The 18,631-nt window shown below is 39.0% G+C and overlaps 2 protein-coding genes across 5 annotated transcripts in view; one reads left to right on the plus strand and one right to left on the minus strand.

The window, feature by feature from the left end:
- Positions 1-18,631, plus strand: part of eva1bb (eva-1 homolog Bb (C. elegans)) — a 519,072-nt gene that overhangs the window by 80,879 nt on the left and 419,562 nt on the right. The gene's annotated exons all lie outside the window — the stretch shown is intronic.
- The window catches only part of LOC125788967 (MAP7 domain-containing protein 1-like), an 81,471-nt gene continuing 67,948 nt past the window's right edge, over positions 5,109-18,631 (minus strand). For all 4 annotated transcript variants that reach the window (XM_049472936.1, XM_049472937.1, XM_049472935.1 and 1 more), the window contains 10 exons: positions 17,952-18,085; positions 17,413-17,654; positions 16,717-16,993; positions 15,153-15,312; positions 11,474-11,578; positions 10,850-10,900; positions 10,535-10,583; positions 9,315-9,375; positions 8,296-8,480; positions 5,109-5,714 (listed from right to left, as the gene is read on the minus strand). In XM_049472936.1, coding sequence (XP_049328893.1) covers positions 5,704-5,714; positions 8,296-8,480; positions 9,315-9,375; positions 10,535-10,583; positions 10,850-10,900; positions 11,474-11,578; positions 15,153-15,312; positions 16,717-16,993; positions 17,413-17,654; positions 17,952-18,085 — 1,275 coding nt within the window. In that variant the 3' untranslated portion in view covers positions 5,109-5,703. The remainder of the gene's footprint in view (positions 5,715-8,295; positions 8,481-9,314; positions 9,376-10,534; positions 10,584-10,849; positions 10,901-11,473; positions 11,579-15,152; positions 15,313-16,716; positions 16,994-17,412; positions 17,655-17,951; positions 18,086-18,631) is intronic.

Below are 18,631 nucleotides of genomic sequence, written 5' to 3' on the forward strand. Positions count from 1 at the left end.
AAACACCACGCTCCAAAAGTGTCCGAGCCGAGTTCCAGCAGAACACCGGCCGCCAAACCCAGCGTGTAAATCCTCTGACCTTTAGAGGTGAAAAGGTCCGAGTAAAAATGAGGATATGATGGAAACAGCAGATCAGACCAGTCCTCTACAAACATCACACTGAGAGAACAGCCAGAAACAATCCACATTTAACCACACACCAGCTGCTCATACACCCTTCAGCTAGTGCTGATTAACAGGGTTAACCCATGTGTGGTGTTCATATTTTTGTTACTCGTTTACTTTGTTACTTGTATTTAATTCAGCAAAATTAAGCAATTCTACATTAAAATGCTTTACACATGCTTGCTTCACCTAAATTGCAAGCAATATAAACAGCTTACATGGTTAATATTTGCTCTTTACCTTTCTTATGTTACATTTCTTTTAAAAAGTGCTACTCTTTTTTATTAGTTTTTTAATGAAATGTAAAAGAAAATGAATTTAACTCAAGATATGAGTAGAAAATTTGTTTAGTTTCAAATTTACAAATGAAGCAACGTTTATTAGCCCTTGGCCAAACATACTGTATGTAATATAAATGTGTAGGGGGGGGGGGGGTGTACAGTGTGTGTTTATCGAAAATGTGTTTTGATATATGTTTTTCATATATAATGCCAATGAGTTTGAGTTAGAAAAAATATTTTTTTAGTATCATTTGATGAAAAATGAAAACGGGTCCCACAGACCCGAACACCACACAAGGGTTAATACAACACACACATATATATATACACACACATCGAAATATTAACCCAAACCAAACATTGAATTACCATTACTTTAAAGAAATATCATTGATAAAATCTGATCAAAACATCATCAACAGTTTATAGTGCCCTATTTTAAACCCTGTGCAAGGTGCGTTTTGATGCTCATTGCTATCTTACACCTCGCCAACAGACTGTTTTCACGCCTTCTACCTGTGTCCTTTAAATAGCAACAGAGATTCTTCATGTATCTACACTGATGGTTTGGTGTGGTGTTCTGAAAAGGAGGTGTGTTCAGGTAAATTTCTGGTGTATTGCTATATATCTTAGCAATGGAAAACACAGGTGCTCTACTAACTAAAAAAAGTTTCCTCTGCTGAGAAGCATTGGATGCGTCCAGGTAGCTGCACCGTTAAAATAGCAATCCACCAAAGTCAGAGCTCACCTGACTCTTAATGGGAATGATGAGTAAATGAAAAACTGATTGGTTTATTTCACATTACGCCCAAAATGAACCATACCCATGATTAATTATAAGAATTAGTACATGCCTTTTGCTTTGCGTTTCGAGCTGCTCAAGTTGTACTTTTCCCATCGTTATGATAGCGAAGGCACACTGACACTCTCCACTGCAAGCTGAATGGGTTGAGGTCTTTACCCAGCTGACCACCAACTTCCACAGGCTGAATGTTGGTCATGACGTCAAATGACAAAAAATTTATGTCAGGATAACATCTAATACTGTTTTCATGCTATTAGAATGCATTAAATGCTGATTAATGCTTTGTAATGTTAATAATGCTAATCTAATGCAATGCTAAGAAGCATAATCAGTGCAATAGCAATGCTAATCTAGAATGCTAGCACATAATCTGGTGTGTGTGTGTGTTAATAGTCTGGCCGGTGTGTGAGAGTGGAGTGTGAAAGGGGAATGCTAATGATGCGCTAATGGGCAGAGTATCAATATGAGGAGAAACAAGAGCTTGCTAGCAGGTTAGCATAACCGAGTGTTTGAGATGTAAGTAGTGATTTAGAGTGGGGGGGTGTGGTGTGAAACAGCTCACTGTGTAGAAACTTACCCCCTCTGGTTTCTTTACAGTGGTGGTGAATGGACACAGAGGTTGCCATGACTACAAAACAAATATGGCCGTTTTATTTAATGTATTTTTCGCACTTATGAAAATCGTCAGTGTGTCTTATAATTAAACAGTGAAACAAATAATTTCTAACAATTTATATTATTTACTATGGGCTGAGCAGTGTGCCTCTGATAGTGGTGAGATGCAGATGATTGGACGTCAGCAGGGGGGGCGGGATTATTGATTGACTGATCTGCATATTGTGTTGTGTCTGGCACCAAAGTACACGGAAACATCATCCTCGCCTATAGCACAGTTGAACCTGAAAGGGCGCTGCAGAGGCGGAAATTACCACTATAAAAGTGTTTTTTAAAGGTTTTTAAAGTATGTTTTTTTACTTTAAATGAATTAAAAAATATATGTTTTTTTTAGGGTTTAGAAAAACAAGAAAAATTGAAGGTCAGCCAATGCAAAAAAGTAAATTTCATGAACTTTGAAAGTATCCTCAAGTGCAGTCACTGCGAAGACCTTTAAAAACATTATAAGGATGAAACTGGCACTCATCAGGACGGCTCTAAGAAAAAGAAGATCAAGAGTTTCCTCATTTGTACAGAATAAGTTTATCAAGAGTTACCAGCATCAGAAACGACAACAGCTCCCCAGTTGAGAGCACCTAAATGCTTCTTTACAGAGTATTTTAATTTATTTAACATATTTTTCAGTTTCTACATGACTCCTTATGTGTTCCTTTATAGTCAGTATTCGTTTATATTGTAGTAAAAAAAGAAAATATAAATATTGGGTAATATCGAGCTTAGCAGAAATTATTCATGTTATATCCATATATTGTACGATAAATCAATAATGCAATAATTGTGACAGTCCTACTACATACTATATACTCAAAAACTAGCTAGTATTAGTAATTAATGCACAAATGAACACACACCGTGTTTCTTCAAGTTCTTCAAGTTTTGTGGGTTGTGTGCAACCTTAAATGAACTGCACACTCACTGTTTTACTGGTAATATGTGCTGATTGAGCGCCACCTAGTGGCCAGAGTCACTGAGCACATCTCAAGGCTTAGGCCTAGTATGTAATAATATTGTTTTTTTTTTTAATATAGTAGATCTAAAATACTGCCTTTTATTAAAGTCTGATTAATAAACCAATCAACACTTGTTCTCTATTTCTTTCTCTAAGATCCTCTCTTGTTTTAGCAGGTCTTTTGTCTTTTCCTCGACGCCCCCTGTTGTTGGGGAGGGGGTTGTTGTGACCCAGCAGCTGCAGCTGCGTCTCCATTCCAGTCTGGGGGCTGCAGTAACTCATGAACTCTGGAGGCTGGAGGATGGTCCTTTGTGTTTTATGTGTCTGCATCAGGACATCTCATAAAACATTCACACTTATACACAATTTTACACACTTATACACCATTACACACACTTACACAAGCAGATATTCCACTAAAATCAGTCACAGTGTGTCTAGACGGTGTGTTTTTACACTGCATGCTGCCTAAACTACTTGGTTGTACCCATGTTTTGGTACTGGTACCTAGTTGTTTTCTATTACTACAGCTCTGCAATCTCTGTGTTAAAGACTGTGCTAAAGAGCTTAGAACTGTGTTGACAGTTCTGGAAAGCATAGAAATGTGCTGCTGGAGAGCTTCTAAAGGTTATGGAGACATTGGAGCTGAGTTGTAGATATTAGGAAAGAGTTGGAGGACTTAGAAATGCGTTAGAGACTTTAGGACTGTGTCGGAAAGCTTAGAGAGTTTGAGACTGTGTTTGAGATCTTAAAACAGTGTTGGAGAAAGTAGGACAGTTCTAGAGAGATTAGGACTGTTTAGAGACCTTAAGACTGTGTTGGAGATCTTAGAACAGTGTTGGAGAAAGTAGGACAGTTCTAGAGAGATTGGGACTGTTTTAGAGACCTTAAGACTGTGTTGGAGATCTTAGAACAGTGTTGGAGAAAGTAGGACAGTTCTAGAGAGATTAGGACTGTTTTAGAGACCTTAAGACTGTGTTGGAGATCTTAGAACAGTGTTGGAGAAAGTAGGACAGTTCTGGAGAGATTAGGACTGTGTTGGATACTTTAAGACTGTCTGGGAGGGTAGGACAGTTCTAGAGAGATTAGGACTGTGTTAGAGACCCTAAGACTGTGGTTGAGAGGTTAGGACCGTTCTGGAGAGTTTAGGACTGTGTTAGAGACCCTAAGACTGTGGTGGAGAGGATAGGACAGTTAAGGAGAGTTTAGGATTATGTTAGATACAGTGTTGGAGGGTTAGGACAGTTGTGGAGAGATTAGGACTGTGTTGGATACTTTAAGACTGTGTTTGAGAGATTAGGACAGTTCTAGAGAGATTGGGACTGTGTTAGAGACCTAAGGACTGTGTTTGAGATCTTAAGACAGTGTTGGAGAAGTTAGGACAGTTCTAGAGAGAGTAGGACGGTGTTAGAGACCTTAAGACTGTGTTGAAGAGCATAGGACAGTTCAGGAGAGCTTATGACTGTGTTAGAGACATTAACACAATGTTGGAGAGATTAGGACAGTTCTGGAGACTTTAGGACTATGTTTGAGACCTTAAGACTGTGTTGGAGAAGTTAGGACAGTTCTGGAGAGCTTCGGACTATGTAGAGACCCTAAGACTGTGTTGGAGAAGTTAGGAGAGTTCTGGAGAGATTAAAACTGTGTTTGATACTTTAAGACTGTGTTTGAGAGACTAGGACAGTTCTAGAGATATTGGGACTGTGTTGGAGACCTTAAGACTGTGTTGAAGATGATAGGACAGTTCAGGAGACCCTAAGACTGTGTTGGAGAAGTTAGGAGAGTTCTGGAGAGCTTAGGACTGTTATAGTGATCTTAAGACTGTGTCTGAGAGCTTAGGACTGTGTTTATAATCTTAGTACAGCTTTGGAGACTCTTAGTACAGCTTAGGACTGTTTTGGAGACTTGAAAGCAGAGACCCTAGGACTCTGTTGGAGATTGTAGGACAGTTCTGAAAAGCTTATGACTCTTCTTCTGGAGAGTTTAGAACAGTTATGAAGACTTTGGGGCTCAGTTGAAGATTTTAGGACAGTGTTAAAGAGTTTAGGACTGATCTGGAATCACTGGGTCTGAGTTGGAGATCTCAGGATGGAGTTGGAGGGCTAAATGAACATCTATATCTACAGTAAAGTAAAAGTAAAGATGGTCCCTCCCCATTCTTGTCATGAAAAATAATATAATTTTACTAATATTTTCTGGAAATTTGTTATTTCAATAAAAAAATCAATAAAAATTCCCTTTCATAAAGATTTATTCCACAGGTCAGGCAAATATACATTTACATACCCATCTCCCTGCTCTGCTAACGCGTCTGACGTTAAATAACTCAAGAATTCAAGACACAAACGCACACGTCTTCTCTGAACTTAAAAGAACAACAGCGATATATCATAAGAACAACAACAATAACAATAATTATTTATCATAACAATAGCCAAATATTGTATATTTTTCAGAGTTCCTCTCTAAAATTCAGTCTGACAGTCTTTTAAGGTGCACCACAAAATCGCTGGGTGACGATTCCATAAAACTCAACACTGCTGCACCGGAACACGGCGTGAGAAAAAGACAGAAAACAGGATTCCTTTCTTTTTTTTTGATGTTTTTTTTTAAACTCGTTTTTTTTTTTTTCGTATATAGCAGGTAAATAGGATGAGAGTCCTCGTCTCTGAGCGAAGTCTCGGAGACGGCAGAGAGGCTTCGGTTTCACCAGACAGTTTCTGGAGGTTTGGGCCGTCGCTCTGGACGGTTTGGCACACGTTCGCTGGTGGATCCTCGCTTTGCTGCGCTGGGCGGGGTCAGGCTTGTCACTCGAAGAGACGGACCAATCACAGGACTTCTGAAGATCAGAAAACACAGATAAGCTTTAATGAGACATCATCAACATTTATCTCTGTATATATATTTGTGAACATCCCTGAATTGCATTTATAACCTGAAGTCTTAAAGTTGCATCCATTGCTGACCATCTATTCACTATAGAGTGAGAATTACTGCTAATAGAATAGGAGGAGGCGTGAGGATGACCAGTGATGTCAGTTGGAAATCTTGGTCTTGATCTGTTAGAGAGCTTAGGACTCTGTAGGAGATCTTAGGACGATGTCCGAAAGCTTAGGACAGTTCTAGAGATCTTATTAAAGTTTTAGAGACTTTGGGGCTCAGTTGAAGATTGTAGGACTGTGTTAAAGAGTTTAGGACAGTTTTAGAGACATTGAGTCTGAGATGGAAAACTTAGGAAGGAGTAGAGAGCTTAGGACATTTTTAAAGACATTGGGCTGAGTTGTAGATATTAGGACAAAGTTGGTAGACTTCAGACTCTGTTAAAGACCTTAAGACAGTGTTAGTGATAGTTCTGGAGAGCCTAGGACTGTGTTGGAGACCTTGCAGCTGAGTGAAAGCTAAGGACTGTGCTGAATATTTAAGGACTCTTTTGGAGACATTGGTCCTCAGGACTGTGTCTGAGACCTTAGGACTGTGCTCTAAACCTTGCTGCTAAGATCGAGAAGATAGGAAAGTTCTGGAGACACTGGAGCTGAGTTGGAGATCTTGGGGCTGTGTTGGAGATTGTACGACAGTGGTGAGACAACGGGAGAGTGATGCGAAAGAAGCCATTTCTGCAAGCACGCCACAAACAGAGTCGCATGACGTATGCAAAAGCACAAAAGTCCTTACTATGTTCCTCACAGTGGAAACTGACAGGTTAAATCTCTGAGACAACTTTTTGTATACTTCCCCTGAACAACTATGTTGAACAATCTTTGTTTTTAGATCATTTGAGAGTTGTTTTGATGAGCCCATGATGCGACTCTTCAGAGGAAATTCAAATAGGAGAACAACTTGCAATTGGCCACCTTAAATACCTTTTCTCATGATTGGATACACCTGGCTATGAAGTTCAAAGCTCGATGAGGTTACCAAACCAATTTTGTGTTTCAGTAAGTCAGTAAAAAGTAGTTAGGAGTATTCAAATCAATAAAATGATAAGGGTGCCCATACTTTTGCACTGGTCAAATTTTGGTTTAATGCATATTGCACATTTTCTGTTAGTACAATAAACCTCATTTCAATCCTGAAATATTACTGTGTCCATCAGTTATTAGATATATCAAACTGAAATGGCTGTTGCAAACACCCAAATATTTACAACTAAAAATGAATAAGATTAATAGGGGTGCACTAACTTTTTCATATGACTGTATGCACCAATTATTCCAACACACATATCCAACGGTGGAAATATAACCCACCAGAATTCTCAGTTTTAAAGTCAGAAGTTCATATTTCTTGATGAACCCAGCAGATGAACCCGTTTTTCTTGGTTTTAATCCAGCTTCACTTTTCACCCTGGGTTTATTATTAATGGCTGGTCTGGGCAGACCGTGGGGGTCCTGCACTGCAGTTACTGCCAGTAAACGGACAGAAGGTGGAAAATGATGAAACAGCTTAATCTTTCCAGAACCGTCCGCCAGCTTTTCCACATTCAGGACCTCCGGCCTGGAGAGCGGCCCAGAGACGAGAGCCCTGCGGCAGCCTGGAGCCAAGAGGCTTCCCCCTCACCACAAGACCAGCGTCTCTGACCCACATCTCCTCCAGTCTAACACTATCTAATACCAGCTAATACTACACAGCTCTGTGTACTGGTGAGAGCATGGCGTTACGATACATTTATTATGATTTAATATATCACAATATATTGTAAAAATCTGATATAGGTGATATATTGCGATTTTTTAAACAAAATTTTAGGAAAATTTTCCTAAAGTATAAAAAATAATTAAAAATGTAAAAACTCAATTTTTTTTTTCCAATCAAACTTTGATATTCAACAACAGACTACAACACTGCCCTCTAGTGGGTGGGGCTTAAAGACAGCATAAAATTAAACACTTCTGTCACCAATCTTTACATCTAAACTAATAATCAAAAATCAAAACAGTATAGCTAAATAAAATTTGCCCACATGAGACGATATTTTTATAAATATATTTTTAATTATTCCCCCATCACTAGATATGCCTCAACACCATGAGGGTAAAGACCAGCACATGCCTCCTGACACATGTGCAGTCAGACTCCGCCTCTTTTTGAACTGCTGCTGATGCAGCATTGCCGAGTAGCATCACAGCGCTAACGCTCGGAGGAAAGCGCAGCGACTCGGTTCTGATACATCAGCTCACAGACGCAGCCTTGTGCTGATCCATATCACCCTAGAAGTGATGAGGGGAAAGAGCACCATCTACTGTACCCACCCAGAGAGAGCAAGGCCGATTGTGCTCTCTCAGGGCTCTGGCAGCTGATGGCAAGCTGCATGAACAGGATTCAAACCAGCGATCTCCTGATCACAGTGGCAGCGCTTTAGACCATTCGACCAAAGCCATGTGTTTGGTATTTGTTTGGCTATGTAGCTTCAAGATCTTTACCTGCAACATGCTGGGGCTTCATAGGCCCCGCCTTCATCAGGTAGGGCTCCCCTCCCTCAAAGGCCATGATTGGGTCAGTCTGGGGCTCCTCGAAGTCTGCAGCCTCGCCATTGGAGGAGACGCCGTTGTGGTGTTTGCTGGGCTGGACTCCGTTCACCACTGGAGCAGATCCCCAACCCACAGACCTGAGAACAGAAACAGCACAGGGTTAAAACTCAACACTGGCCACTTTATTGGAAACACCTACAAAGATAAATTAGAACCTCATCTGTCTTGCTTTGATGGTGAAGCTGATGCTTGTACCTAATAAAGTGTCCAGACAGTGAGTAAGTGGAAGCACAAGGTGTAGTAGGTAGGTGTTTCCAATAAAGTGGCCACAGTAAATGAGTGAGAACACAAGGTGTAGTAGGTGGGTGTTTCCAATAAAGTGGCCACAGTAAATGAGTGAGAACACGAGGTGTAGTAGGGGGGTGTTTCTAATAAAGTGGCCACAGAGAGTGAGTAGAAGCACAAGGTGTAGTAGGTAGGTGTTTCTAATAAAATGGCCAGAGAGAGTGAGTGTAAGCACAAGATGTAGTAGGTAGGTGTTTCCAATAAAGTGGCCAGAGAGTGAATGGAAGCACAAGGTCTAGTAGGTAGGTGTTTCCAATAAAGTGGCCACAATAAGTGAGTAAAAGCACAAGGTATAGTAGGTAGGTGTTTCCAATAAAGTGGCCACAGAGAGTGAGTAGAAGCACAAGGTGTAGTAGGTAGGTGTTTCCAATAAAGTGGCCACAATAAGTGAGTAAAAGCACAAGGTGTAGTAGGTAGGTGTTTCCAATAAAGTGACCACAGTGAGTCAGTGGAAGCACAAGGAGTAATAGGTGGGTGTTTCCAATAAAGTGTCCAGAGAGTGAGTGAGAACACAAGGTGCAGTAGGTAGGTGTTTCCAATAAAGTGTCCAGACAGTGAGTGAGTGTAAGCACAAGGTGTAGTAGGTAGGTGTTTCTAATAAAGTGGCCACTAGTAGGTGTATTTACCCTGTGACTCCCTGGGATTGGTTATTGTGGGTCACAGGTGGATTTGTTGAAGAGGCAGAATCTGCAAGAAAAACAGACAAATAAACAAATAATGAATGTGATACTTTATTATTATTAAGTCTTATATCATTATTTCTATTATATTCAGATTATATGTGGACCTTAGTGTGGGATTCTGATATCTGGATTACAGGTAATAAAGTGGAGCAATTATGATTTAATACTTAATTTTTACAGGTTTTTAGTTTAATTTTAGCGATTGTGTGTGGTGCCAATAGTTAACACACTAAACACTAAGTTTGTTATTTATTTACTGTATTTTTTCGCACTATAAGGTGCACTTAAAATCCTATAATTTTCCCAAAAATAATCTGTGCTCCTTATAATCTGGTGCTCCTTATGTATGAATTCTATCAGTCAGGTATTAAGGAGCAGTAAAGCCACTCTGCTGAAGTACAGAGTTATACAGGAGTTTCAGTGTATTCCTCCAGCACCGAAACTGGAGCAGTATTAGCATTAGCCGCTAACCGACCTTCAGAGGCGAGTATATCAGACTCTAGCCTGCATGTTTACAGTGTTAAAACAAGCTATGTGGGACAAACCACTAGCTAATAGCACCCTGGCTTACTAAAACACTCAGGGTTCCTCAGTGTAATGCTGTCAGGTGGCATTAGCTGCTAAACACGGCTAGCAGTTAGCTGCTAATGCTAATGCTGCTGCACTCAGCCTTAGTGTAAATCTGGAAATCTAAGCTTACTGTAAATAAACAGAAGCGCTTTACTCACCCAAATAAACAGCTTATAGAAGAGAAATCTGTGTAGATTAACATCCAGCAATCGCTTAGCTGTTCCTTACTAGTGTTGCATAATGCGCTTTATAATCCAGTGCGCCTTACAGTGCAAAGATAATTATTTACTAGTATTTACTAGTTTTAATACTAATGCTATCATGGATAATTTGGTAACGGTTTAGTTTAGCATTTTGTGGCTTCCCACAGGGCTCCGTTCTAGGGTTTATGAAGCTGATGCTTTATAATAAATTCATATTAATTACTTTTATTTTAGGAAAATACATTTTTCAAGATATTTAAGGATCTGCAGATATTCTTACAAAAGGAAACTCAACCCTCCTAGGAGGAATATTAATATTCTCTTAATTCTATGTAAAAGAAAACAGAGTTTAAAATCAATACGCTCCGAACAGCAGACCAACAGACTTACTTCTGTCTGTCTCTCTGCCGTTAACCTGAGCTGGAGACCGGCTGTCTTTCTGCATTAAAACAAACAACACAACCATTAAAGCTCTGATCATTTATTAAATTCCTCAAAACAATAAATCAATCAAATACTAAACGCTGTGAATAGTGAAATTTACATGAAACCTATAATAAACTACATTAATCTGCCAATAATTAATAATTACTAAATAACACAGATGAGCCAGTTAGCATTAGCTTCCCTAGCATGCTAGCATTTCTTATTATCACAAAACAAGTGAAATAATGAGTATTAGAAACTGATATAGAGCATTCCCACCTTCTCTCCAGTGTCACTCTTGCGCGTCCTCTTCATGATCTCCTCCAGACGCTGGAGAAACACACACACACACACACACACACACACAAAAGCATCGTAAAAAATAACATCACCAACCGACAACACTCCTCATAATAACACTGCTGTATGCTGAATTTACTTATTTTCATCATAGAGTATTGCATAACTGGATTCAGAGGATTTTATGGATGTTAAATATAATGAATCTCAAATACACTAAATTTACATGCATTCCCAATTACATTATTTTTAATAATACGGTCAATTGTGTCAATTGTGCTCTGTGCAGCTTGATTTAAGGCGTGTCAGTGTGTCTTTGCTATCGTAATGACAGGAAAAGTACACCTGGCGCTGCTCAAGAAGCAAAAAAGGCATGTACTAATTCTCTTCATTTATAATGGGTGTGTTTTGGGCGTAGCATCAAATAAACCAATCAGCGCGTCACTTGCCTTTCCCTTTAATAAACCTCATTTGATTCTCAGCTTTTTCAGACTAAAATACCTCCAAACAAACAAACAACCAGTAAACAAATTGTAAAAAAATGTGCATTTATTAATAATAGTAAACTAAAGTTATCTTTAACGTTTTTAATCCAGATTTTACCTTCTTCCTCTCCAGGCGTTCCTGCTCTTCTTTCTGGAAGTGCTTCTCTCTCTCCAGCCTCTGTCGCTCCGCCTCCTCTCTGGCCTTTGACTCCGCCTCCTCTCTCTGAAATGATAAAAATACCATTAAAGTCAGAATTTCTCAGAATTCCCCATTATATTATCCCTGTATATCAGTCTGATTAATATCAGTTTAGATAAAACAGCTCAGGGAACTGATCTCTGATCAGCTGATACATCAACAAATGCATCATACATCCAGCTATCTCTCTGTGTGTGTGTTCTCCATCACTAATACACTCAAATAACAACCTAAAAAAGCTAATAAAACTCTATAGAGTTATATAACATTACATATTTTATTACATATTATATAATTATAATATAATTACATATATTAAATAATTACGGATTTTATTGCATATCGTTGCTGTCCGATGAAAAACACTTATCTCCAAAACAGCAACTTTACAGGAGAGACAAAAAACCTTGTCAACTTTCAATTGAAGTCAATGTAAAAAAGAGCTTATTTCAGGTCATTTTGAAGAGTTTCTATTGGTCCGTTCATCAAGAAATTTTGGCACAGTGTAAGGGAAAGTTTGTATGTTCAAATTATGTAGTAAACTAAAAATCGACAAAAATGGAGATAAGTGTTTTTTTTCATAGGACAGCGACGATATACACTTCTTTAAGAGAACATTTTGTACTGATATTCTATATTGAAACTGTTTAACGTTCTTGTTTCTACCACTAGGGAGCAGCAATGCTCCACAAAACACCTAAAGTTTCCCAAATATAACCTGCTTATATTTCTTATAGTTTTTGTTTTTGCTTATATTTCTCAAATGCAATGTTATATCACTACATGTTACAAAGATTCAACCAGTATCCACTATGAATTCTTCAGTATCCACTAGCAATTCCTCAGTATTCACTATGAATTCTTCAGTATCTTCTATTAATTAATCTGTATCTATAATAAATTCATCAATATTCACTATGAATTCTTCAGTATCCACTATAAATTATTATGTATCCACTATGAATTAATACACATTTACTACAAATTCTTCTGTATCCATTATGAATTCTTCAGTATCTTCTATTAATTAATCTGTATCTACTATGAATTCTACAGTATCCATTATGAATTCTACAGTATCCGCTATGAATTCTGGAGTATCCACTTTGAATTATACAGTATTTACTATAAATGTACTATGAATTAATCAGTGTGTACTATGAATTTGTCAGTATCCACTATGAATTAATACTTATTTACTACAAATTCTTCTGTATTCACTATGAATTCTTCAGCATCTTTTTATTATTTAATCTGTATCTACTATAAATTCATCAATATTCACTATCAATTCTTCAGTATCCACTATAAATTATTATGTATCCACTATGAATTAATATGCATTTACTACAATTTCTTCTGTATTCATTATGAATTCTTCAGTATCTTCTATTAATTAATCTGTATCTACTATAAATTGATCAGTATTCACTATGAATTCTTCAGTATCCACTATGAATGATCCAGCAGGTTCTAGGAATTACCCAGTATACACTATGAATTATACAGTATCAAATATGAGTAATTATGAAGTGTTTAGTTTTCAATCATTCAATATGAATTATTCAGTATCTACCAACAAATAATTTAACATCTATTGTAAATGAATGTTCTTTAATATTAATGCTGTGTAATTATTACATTTCTACATGTAAGCTGTAAGTGTGTAGTAATAAAGGAGTGTAATGTAATGAGGCTTTATAAGAGTATGATCAGGGTTAACTGATCTCAGTGCTGAGCAGTAAAGGGTTAAATCTGCAGTGAGGTTCAGTAAAACCCACAGTGAGGATCAGGAGCTGCTGCAGAGTGAAGGACACGCTGCTCACGGCCTGAGCACTCGTCTGATTGGCTAACACCTCAACCTTCATTACTCTCCCTGTACCTCTCTCCCTCTTTCTTTATTTCACTCTGTCATTTTCTCTTTCTTTCTTTCATGCTGTTTACCTCCCCCATTTCTGTCTCTCTCCCTCTCTTTATCTCTCTCTGTATCTCTCCCTCTCTTTATCTCTCTCTGTATCTCTCCCTCTCTTTATCTCTCTCTGTATCTCTCCCTCTCTTTATCTCTCTCTGTATCTCTCCCTCTCTTTATCTCTTTCTGTATCTCTCCCTCTCTTTATCTCTCTCTGTATCTCTCCCTCTCTTTATCTCTCTCTGTATCTCTCCCTCTCTTTATCTCTCTCTGTATCTCTCCCTCTCTTTATCTCTCTCTGTATCTCTCCCTCTCTTTATCTCTCTCTGTATCTCTCCCTCTCTTTATCTCTCTCTGTATCTCTCCCTCTCTTTATCTCTCTCCGTATCTCTTTCTCCCTTCCTTGCCCCTTTCTGTCCCTCTTTTTTTCTCTTCCATTATTTCTCTCTCTCTCTTTAATGCTCTTTCCCTCTCTCTCTCCCTTCCTCCCCCCTTATGTCACTTTTCTTTCTCTATCTCTCTCTCTTTCATGCTATTTTTCTCTTTTCCTTTCACCACCCTTTTCTCTCATCCTTTATTCCTCTCTCTCTCCCTTCCTCCCCCTTTCTGTCTCTATTCTTTACTTATCTTTCTTTCTCTTTATTATGCTCTTTCTTTCTTTCTTTCTTACATTCTTTCTTTCTTTCTCTCCCCCTTTTGTCTTTCTTTCTCTCTTTCTGTGCTCTTTATCTCTTTCTCTTTTATATGCGCCTTCCTTCTCTCTATCTTTTTTTTGTTTTTCGCTTTCTTTCTTTCTTTCTTTCTTTCTTTCTTTCTTTCTGTGCTCTTTCTCTCTCTCTCTCTTTCATATGCGCTTTTCTTCTTTCTTTCTTTCTTTCTTTCTTTTGTTTCCCTCCCCCTTTTGTGTCTTTCTTTCTTTCTTTCTTTCTTTCTTTCTTTCTTTCTTTCTCTCTTTCTGTGCTCTTTATCTCTCTCTCTCTTTCATATGCACCTTCCTTCTCTCTATCATTCTTTTTTTGTGTTTTTCTCTTTCTTTCTATCTTTCTTTCTTTCTGTGCTCTTTATCTCTCTCTCTCTTTCATATGCACATTCCTTCTTTCTTTCTTTTTGTGTTCTTTATCTCTCTCTCTCTCTTTCATACACGCTTTTCTTCTGTCTTTCTTTCTTTCTTTTGTTTCCCTCCCCCTTTCTTTCTTTCTTTCTTTCTTTCTTTCTTTCTTTCTCTCTTTCTGTGCTCTTTATCTCTCTCTCTTTCATATGCACATTCCTTCTTTCTTTCTTTCTTTCTTTCTTTCTTTCTTTCTTTCTTTATCTCTCTCTCTCTCTCTCTCTCTCTGTGCTGTGCTGGGCTGTGTGTGGTATATCTGTATCTGTGGGAGGCTGATGGTGATGCAGGTTCTCTAGGCTCCTCCCTCTCTCTCTGTGCTGTGAGCTGATTGGCTGGTTGTGTGTATATCAGTAATGTATGGGTGTGTAGGTAAGAAAACCCAGCTGAGCTCAGAGTGACCTTCAGACAGCAGCTGCTGAAAATCCTTCATTACTGTCTCTGATCATCATTACTGTCTCTGATCATCATTACTGTCTCTGATCATCATCACTGTCTCTGATCATCATTACTGTCTCTGATCATCATTACTGTCTCTGATCATCATTACTGTACGGGAGCTGGAGTCTCAGCCTGACCCTCACCTGTTTCTGCAGACGCAGGTTCTCCTCCTGCTCAGCCTGAGCTCTCTCCTGCGCCTCCTTCTCCTCCTGCAGACGCTGTCGCTCCGCCATCAACCTCGCCTCCTCCTCCCTGCGCCTCCTCTCCTCCTCCTCCCGCCGAGCGTTCTCCTCCCGCAGAGCCCTGATACAGCACAAAGACAGAGCTCCTCAATAACCTGACCTCATCAATGCACCTCAAATATGATCAAACTGAAGAACCAAAACATTAGGAACACTGATATGAGTGGGGTATATCAAGCACTGGGATGTGAGTTAGATGGTAAGGGTTGGGTTATGACCATCATCATGGTTCAGTTCCCATCCATCCTAGAATTAATGGTAACTCAAAGACGTGGTAAAAATATGGCACTCCATTTTGAAATGGTACTCCACAGGGTACTCAACAATACCCTCAAGGGTACAATAGGGCACTTTCCCTTGTTTTTCCACTCTAAAGAGCACTTTAGTGACATTTTTTGAATCAGGAGGCCACAATTGTTTGCCATGTTGTCAAATTTTCAACCAGACTCGCCTACTCATGCGTACCAAGCATCTCAGACTGCCTTCACTGAGCTCACAGTGCAGCCTAAACAACCAGAAGAAGAGCAGGTTTTTCACTGGATTTACAGTTTTTACAGAGAGCTTTACATGGTAAGAAGAGGGAGGGTGTGTTCATACGTTTGGGAAAAATCTATAAAAATATATATGTACTCTAATGTTAGTATTTCTTTCAGCAGTGGAGACATGCCCATACTCTATGCTCAATATTCAGTGTACAGTCTTTGGCCTAATGTTTAATTTTGTTCCATAGTTTATTTCATACTACATTTTTAATATACAAATATTGTATTTTTCTGACTAACAGCGCTAAGCACTAGCCCTTTCACCATTCAGAGGGGAGTATTATTGGTCTGCAGCCTGCTACTAACGCTGGCTAGCACTGCTGGAGCAGCATTAGCATTAGCCGCTAACTGCGCTAAGCACTAGCTCTTTAACCATTGAAAAGGGAGTATTATCGGCCTGTAGCCTGCTGCTAACCCCGGCCAGCACTGTTGGAGCAGCATTAGCAATAGTAATGCTAATGCTCCAGCCTTAGTGCTGGAGAAATTTGCGAATCTAAGCTCACTGTAAATAAACGGAAGCACTTTACTCACCTGAATAAAAGATAAGAAAGAAAAAAGTTTTCAGGAGAGAAATCTGTGTAGATTAACTTCGTCTTTTTTTATTACAGTTTTGTTTATTTAGCTTAGCTTGACTTAACTCCCCACCCTGCAGCAGCGAGACTTGATAAATTAGAAAAAAAACATTGCGACACCCCTGTTCCTTACTAGTGTCACATAATGTGCCTTATAATCCGAAAACTCCAGAAATACTTTCTTAGTCCAGGTGTCTCAGACTGCCTTCCTTGCGTTTACAATGCATTTTAAATAGTAAGAAGAGAAAGAGAGAGAGAGTAGTGAATCTCTATTGGACACACTGTAAGTTTATATAGTGTAAAACTATATGGTGTTTTATAGTTGGGTATATAGATATAAGTTGTGCTGACCTGTTCCTCTGCTCCTGCTCCAGTCTCTCCTGCTCCTCCCTCTCTCGCTGCTCGCGGGCCTGACGCCGTTTCTCCGCCAGCGCCCGGCTCGCCTCCTCCGGGTTGTTGGTGCCGGCCATGGGCTTGGCTCCGGTGGGAGTGGCCTCTGCAGGAGGAGTGGGCGTGGTCACGGCTGGGGCAGGCTCAGGAGTCTGAGGGGCAGGTGTGATTGGCTGGGTGGCAGCAGGGGGTGTGGCCGGGGAGGCGGAGACAGTGATGGCAGGAACACTTGGAGCAGCTGAAGGAGAAAGAGAAGGAGAGAGATGGGGGAATTTAGTGTTTGCTGAGATGTTGGACAGGAAAACACACATTGCTGAGACGTACAAATGCACAAACAGAAGCGTGTCTAGCCCATTGAGAGAGAAATGTACTGTCAGTAGAAAAGGACTCTCTGGAGCAGATGAACTTAGTATGTGTTAAACTAGGGTTTAAAATACTTCTGTAAAAGCTTTTTACTGTGTGCAGGTGTGATGGATCACAGTATAAACCAATAGGGAGTCAGAATGGTATATATTTATGCTTCTCTACATCCAATCACAATCAGATTCACTCTATCTGGATGGAGAGATTTATCTGGATAGGGGTTTTATTGAACGATGAGAAGCCGGAATAAAAACCAGCTGAAATTAAATAGGAGTAACGTGGCTGTGGACTCACCCTTGGTCTCTTTAGGCAGTGGGTTCTGATTGGCCTCTTTCTTGGTCTCAACGGCGACGGCGCTGACGGCGGGGGCCTGCACCCGGGCGGGGGTCTGGGCCCGTTTGGGCCGGGTCTTGGTGCCGGGAGGGGTTCGGCCTGAGGAGGGGGTGGGTTTGGCTGATGCCGCAGGGTTGGGGGAGAGGGGGCGGCTGCGGGGGGGTGCGGGGGAGGACACTCTGCTCTTGGGTTTAACGTTAGTGCTGAAAAAGAGAGAGAAAAATAAAAATAGTAATGCAGTAAAAATTTTAATTACTGACAAGTAAAAATAAAAACAAGAACTGAATGACATATACTTTTAATATTAAATAACTAAAAGATGAATAACTGCACTGTTTTGTTTATTATATTCCTTTTTTACTGTACAGTTTTAAAGTGTTATAAAACATATATACAAATATTTAGGGAGCTTTCTTAACCCCTTAACAGGCAGGATGTTTTTTTATTTCCTTTTTTTTATATTATATATCTATATCGTCGAATCAGTCTGAATCACTCACCTGGGTTCTGGTTTGGTTCTAGTAATGGACTGTGACTGTCTCTTCTTCTGCACTTTTTCTTTTGATAGAGCGTTCTTCTCTTTCTCGTTCTCTCTCTCTTTATCCTTCTTCTCCTTCTTCTTCTTCTTCTCAGCCTTAAAAACAATATACAATGATTTATTAAGACTCCAACACATTTATTCATAGTTATAATAGTTCTAATAGTTAACATGATGAGTTATTAACGCCTAAATGCTGTTAATATGCATTTTTTCTACTTTGACCCCTCAATATATCAATGTATGTGTGTGTACAGTACCATTCAAAAGTTTGAACACACCTAAATTCAGTGTTTTTTCATTACTTTTAAATGTTCTTTATCCAAACTATAAAGAAAAACATATGGATTTATTTACTTAACAAAAAAGGGAACCACTTTAAAATAAAACTTTTTTATATATGGTGTATAAACAGTTTATAAAGCAGTTTATTAATGATATTAATTAGATTATACATACTTTAAAAGCCCTTAATAAGCAGTTACAACACAATAAACAACAAAAATGTTTTTTATTAGCCAGCATTAACATATCTGTTTATAATTGAATTAGATTTATTTACCCAGATTAATTACTTATATAGTAATCCTAATTTGGACAGGGCAATGTTACCATTTCTATTTATGTGTTGTAACTGCTTAT

The sequence above is a fragment of the Astyanax mexicanus genome, unplaced genomic scaffold (genome assembly GCF_023375975.1).
Source record: "Astyanax mexicanus isolate ESR-SI-001 unplaced genomic scaffold, AstMex3_surface scaffold_31, whole genome shotgun sequence".
NCBI classification, from domain to species: Eukaryota; Metazoa; Chordata; class Actinopteri; order Characiformes; family Acestrorhamphidae; genus Astyanax; species Astyanax mexicanus.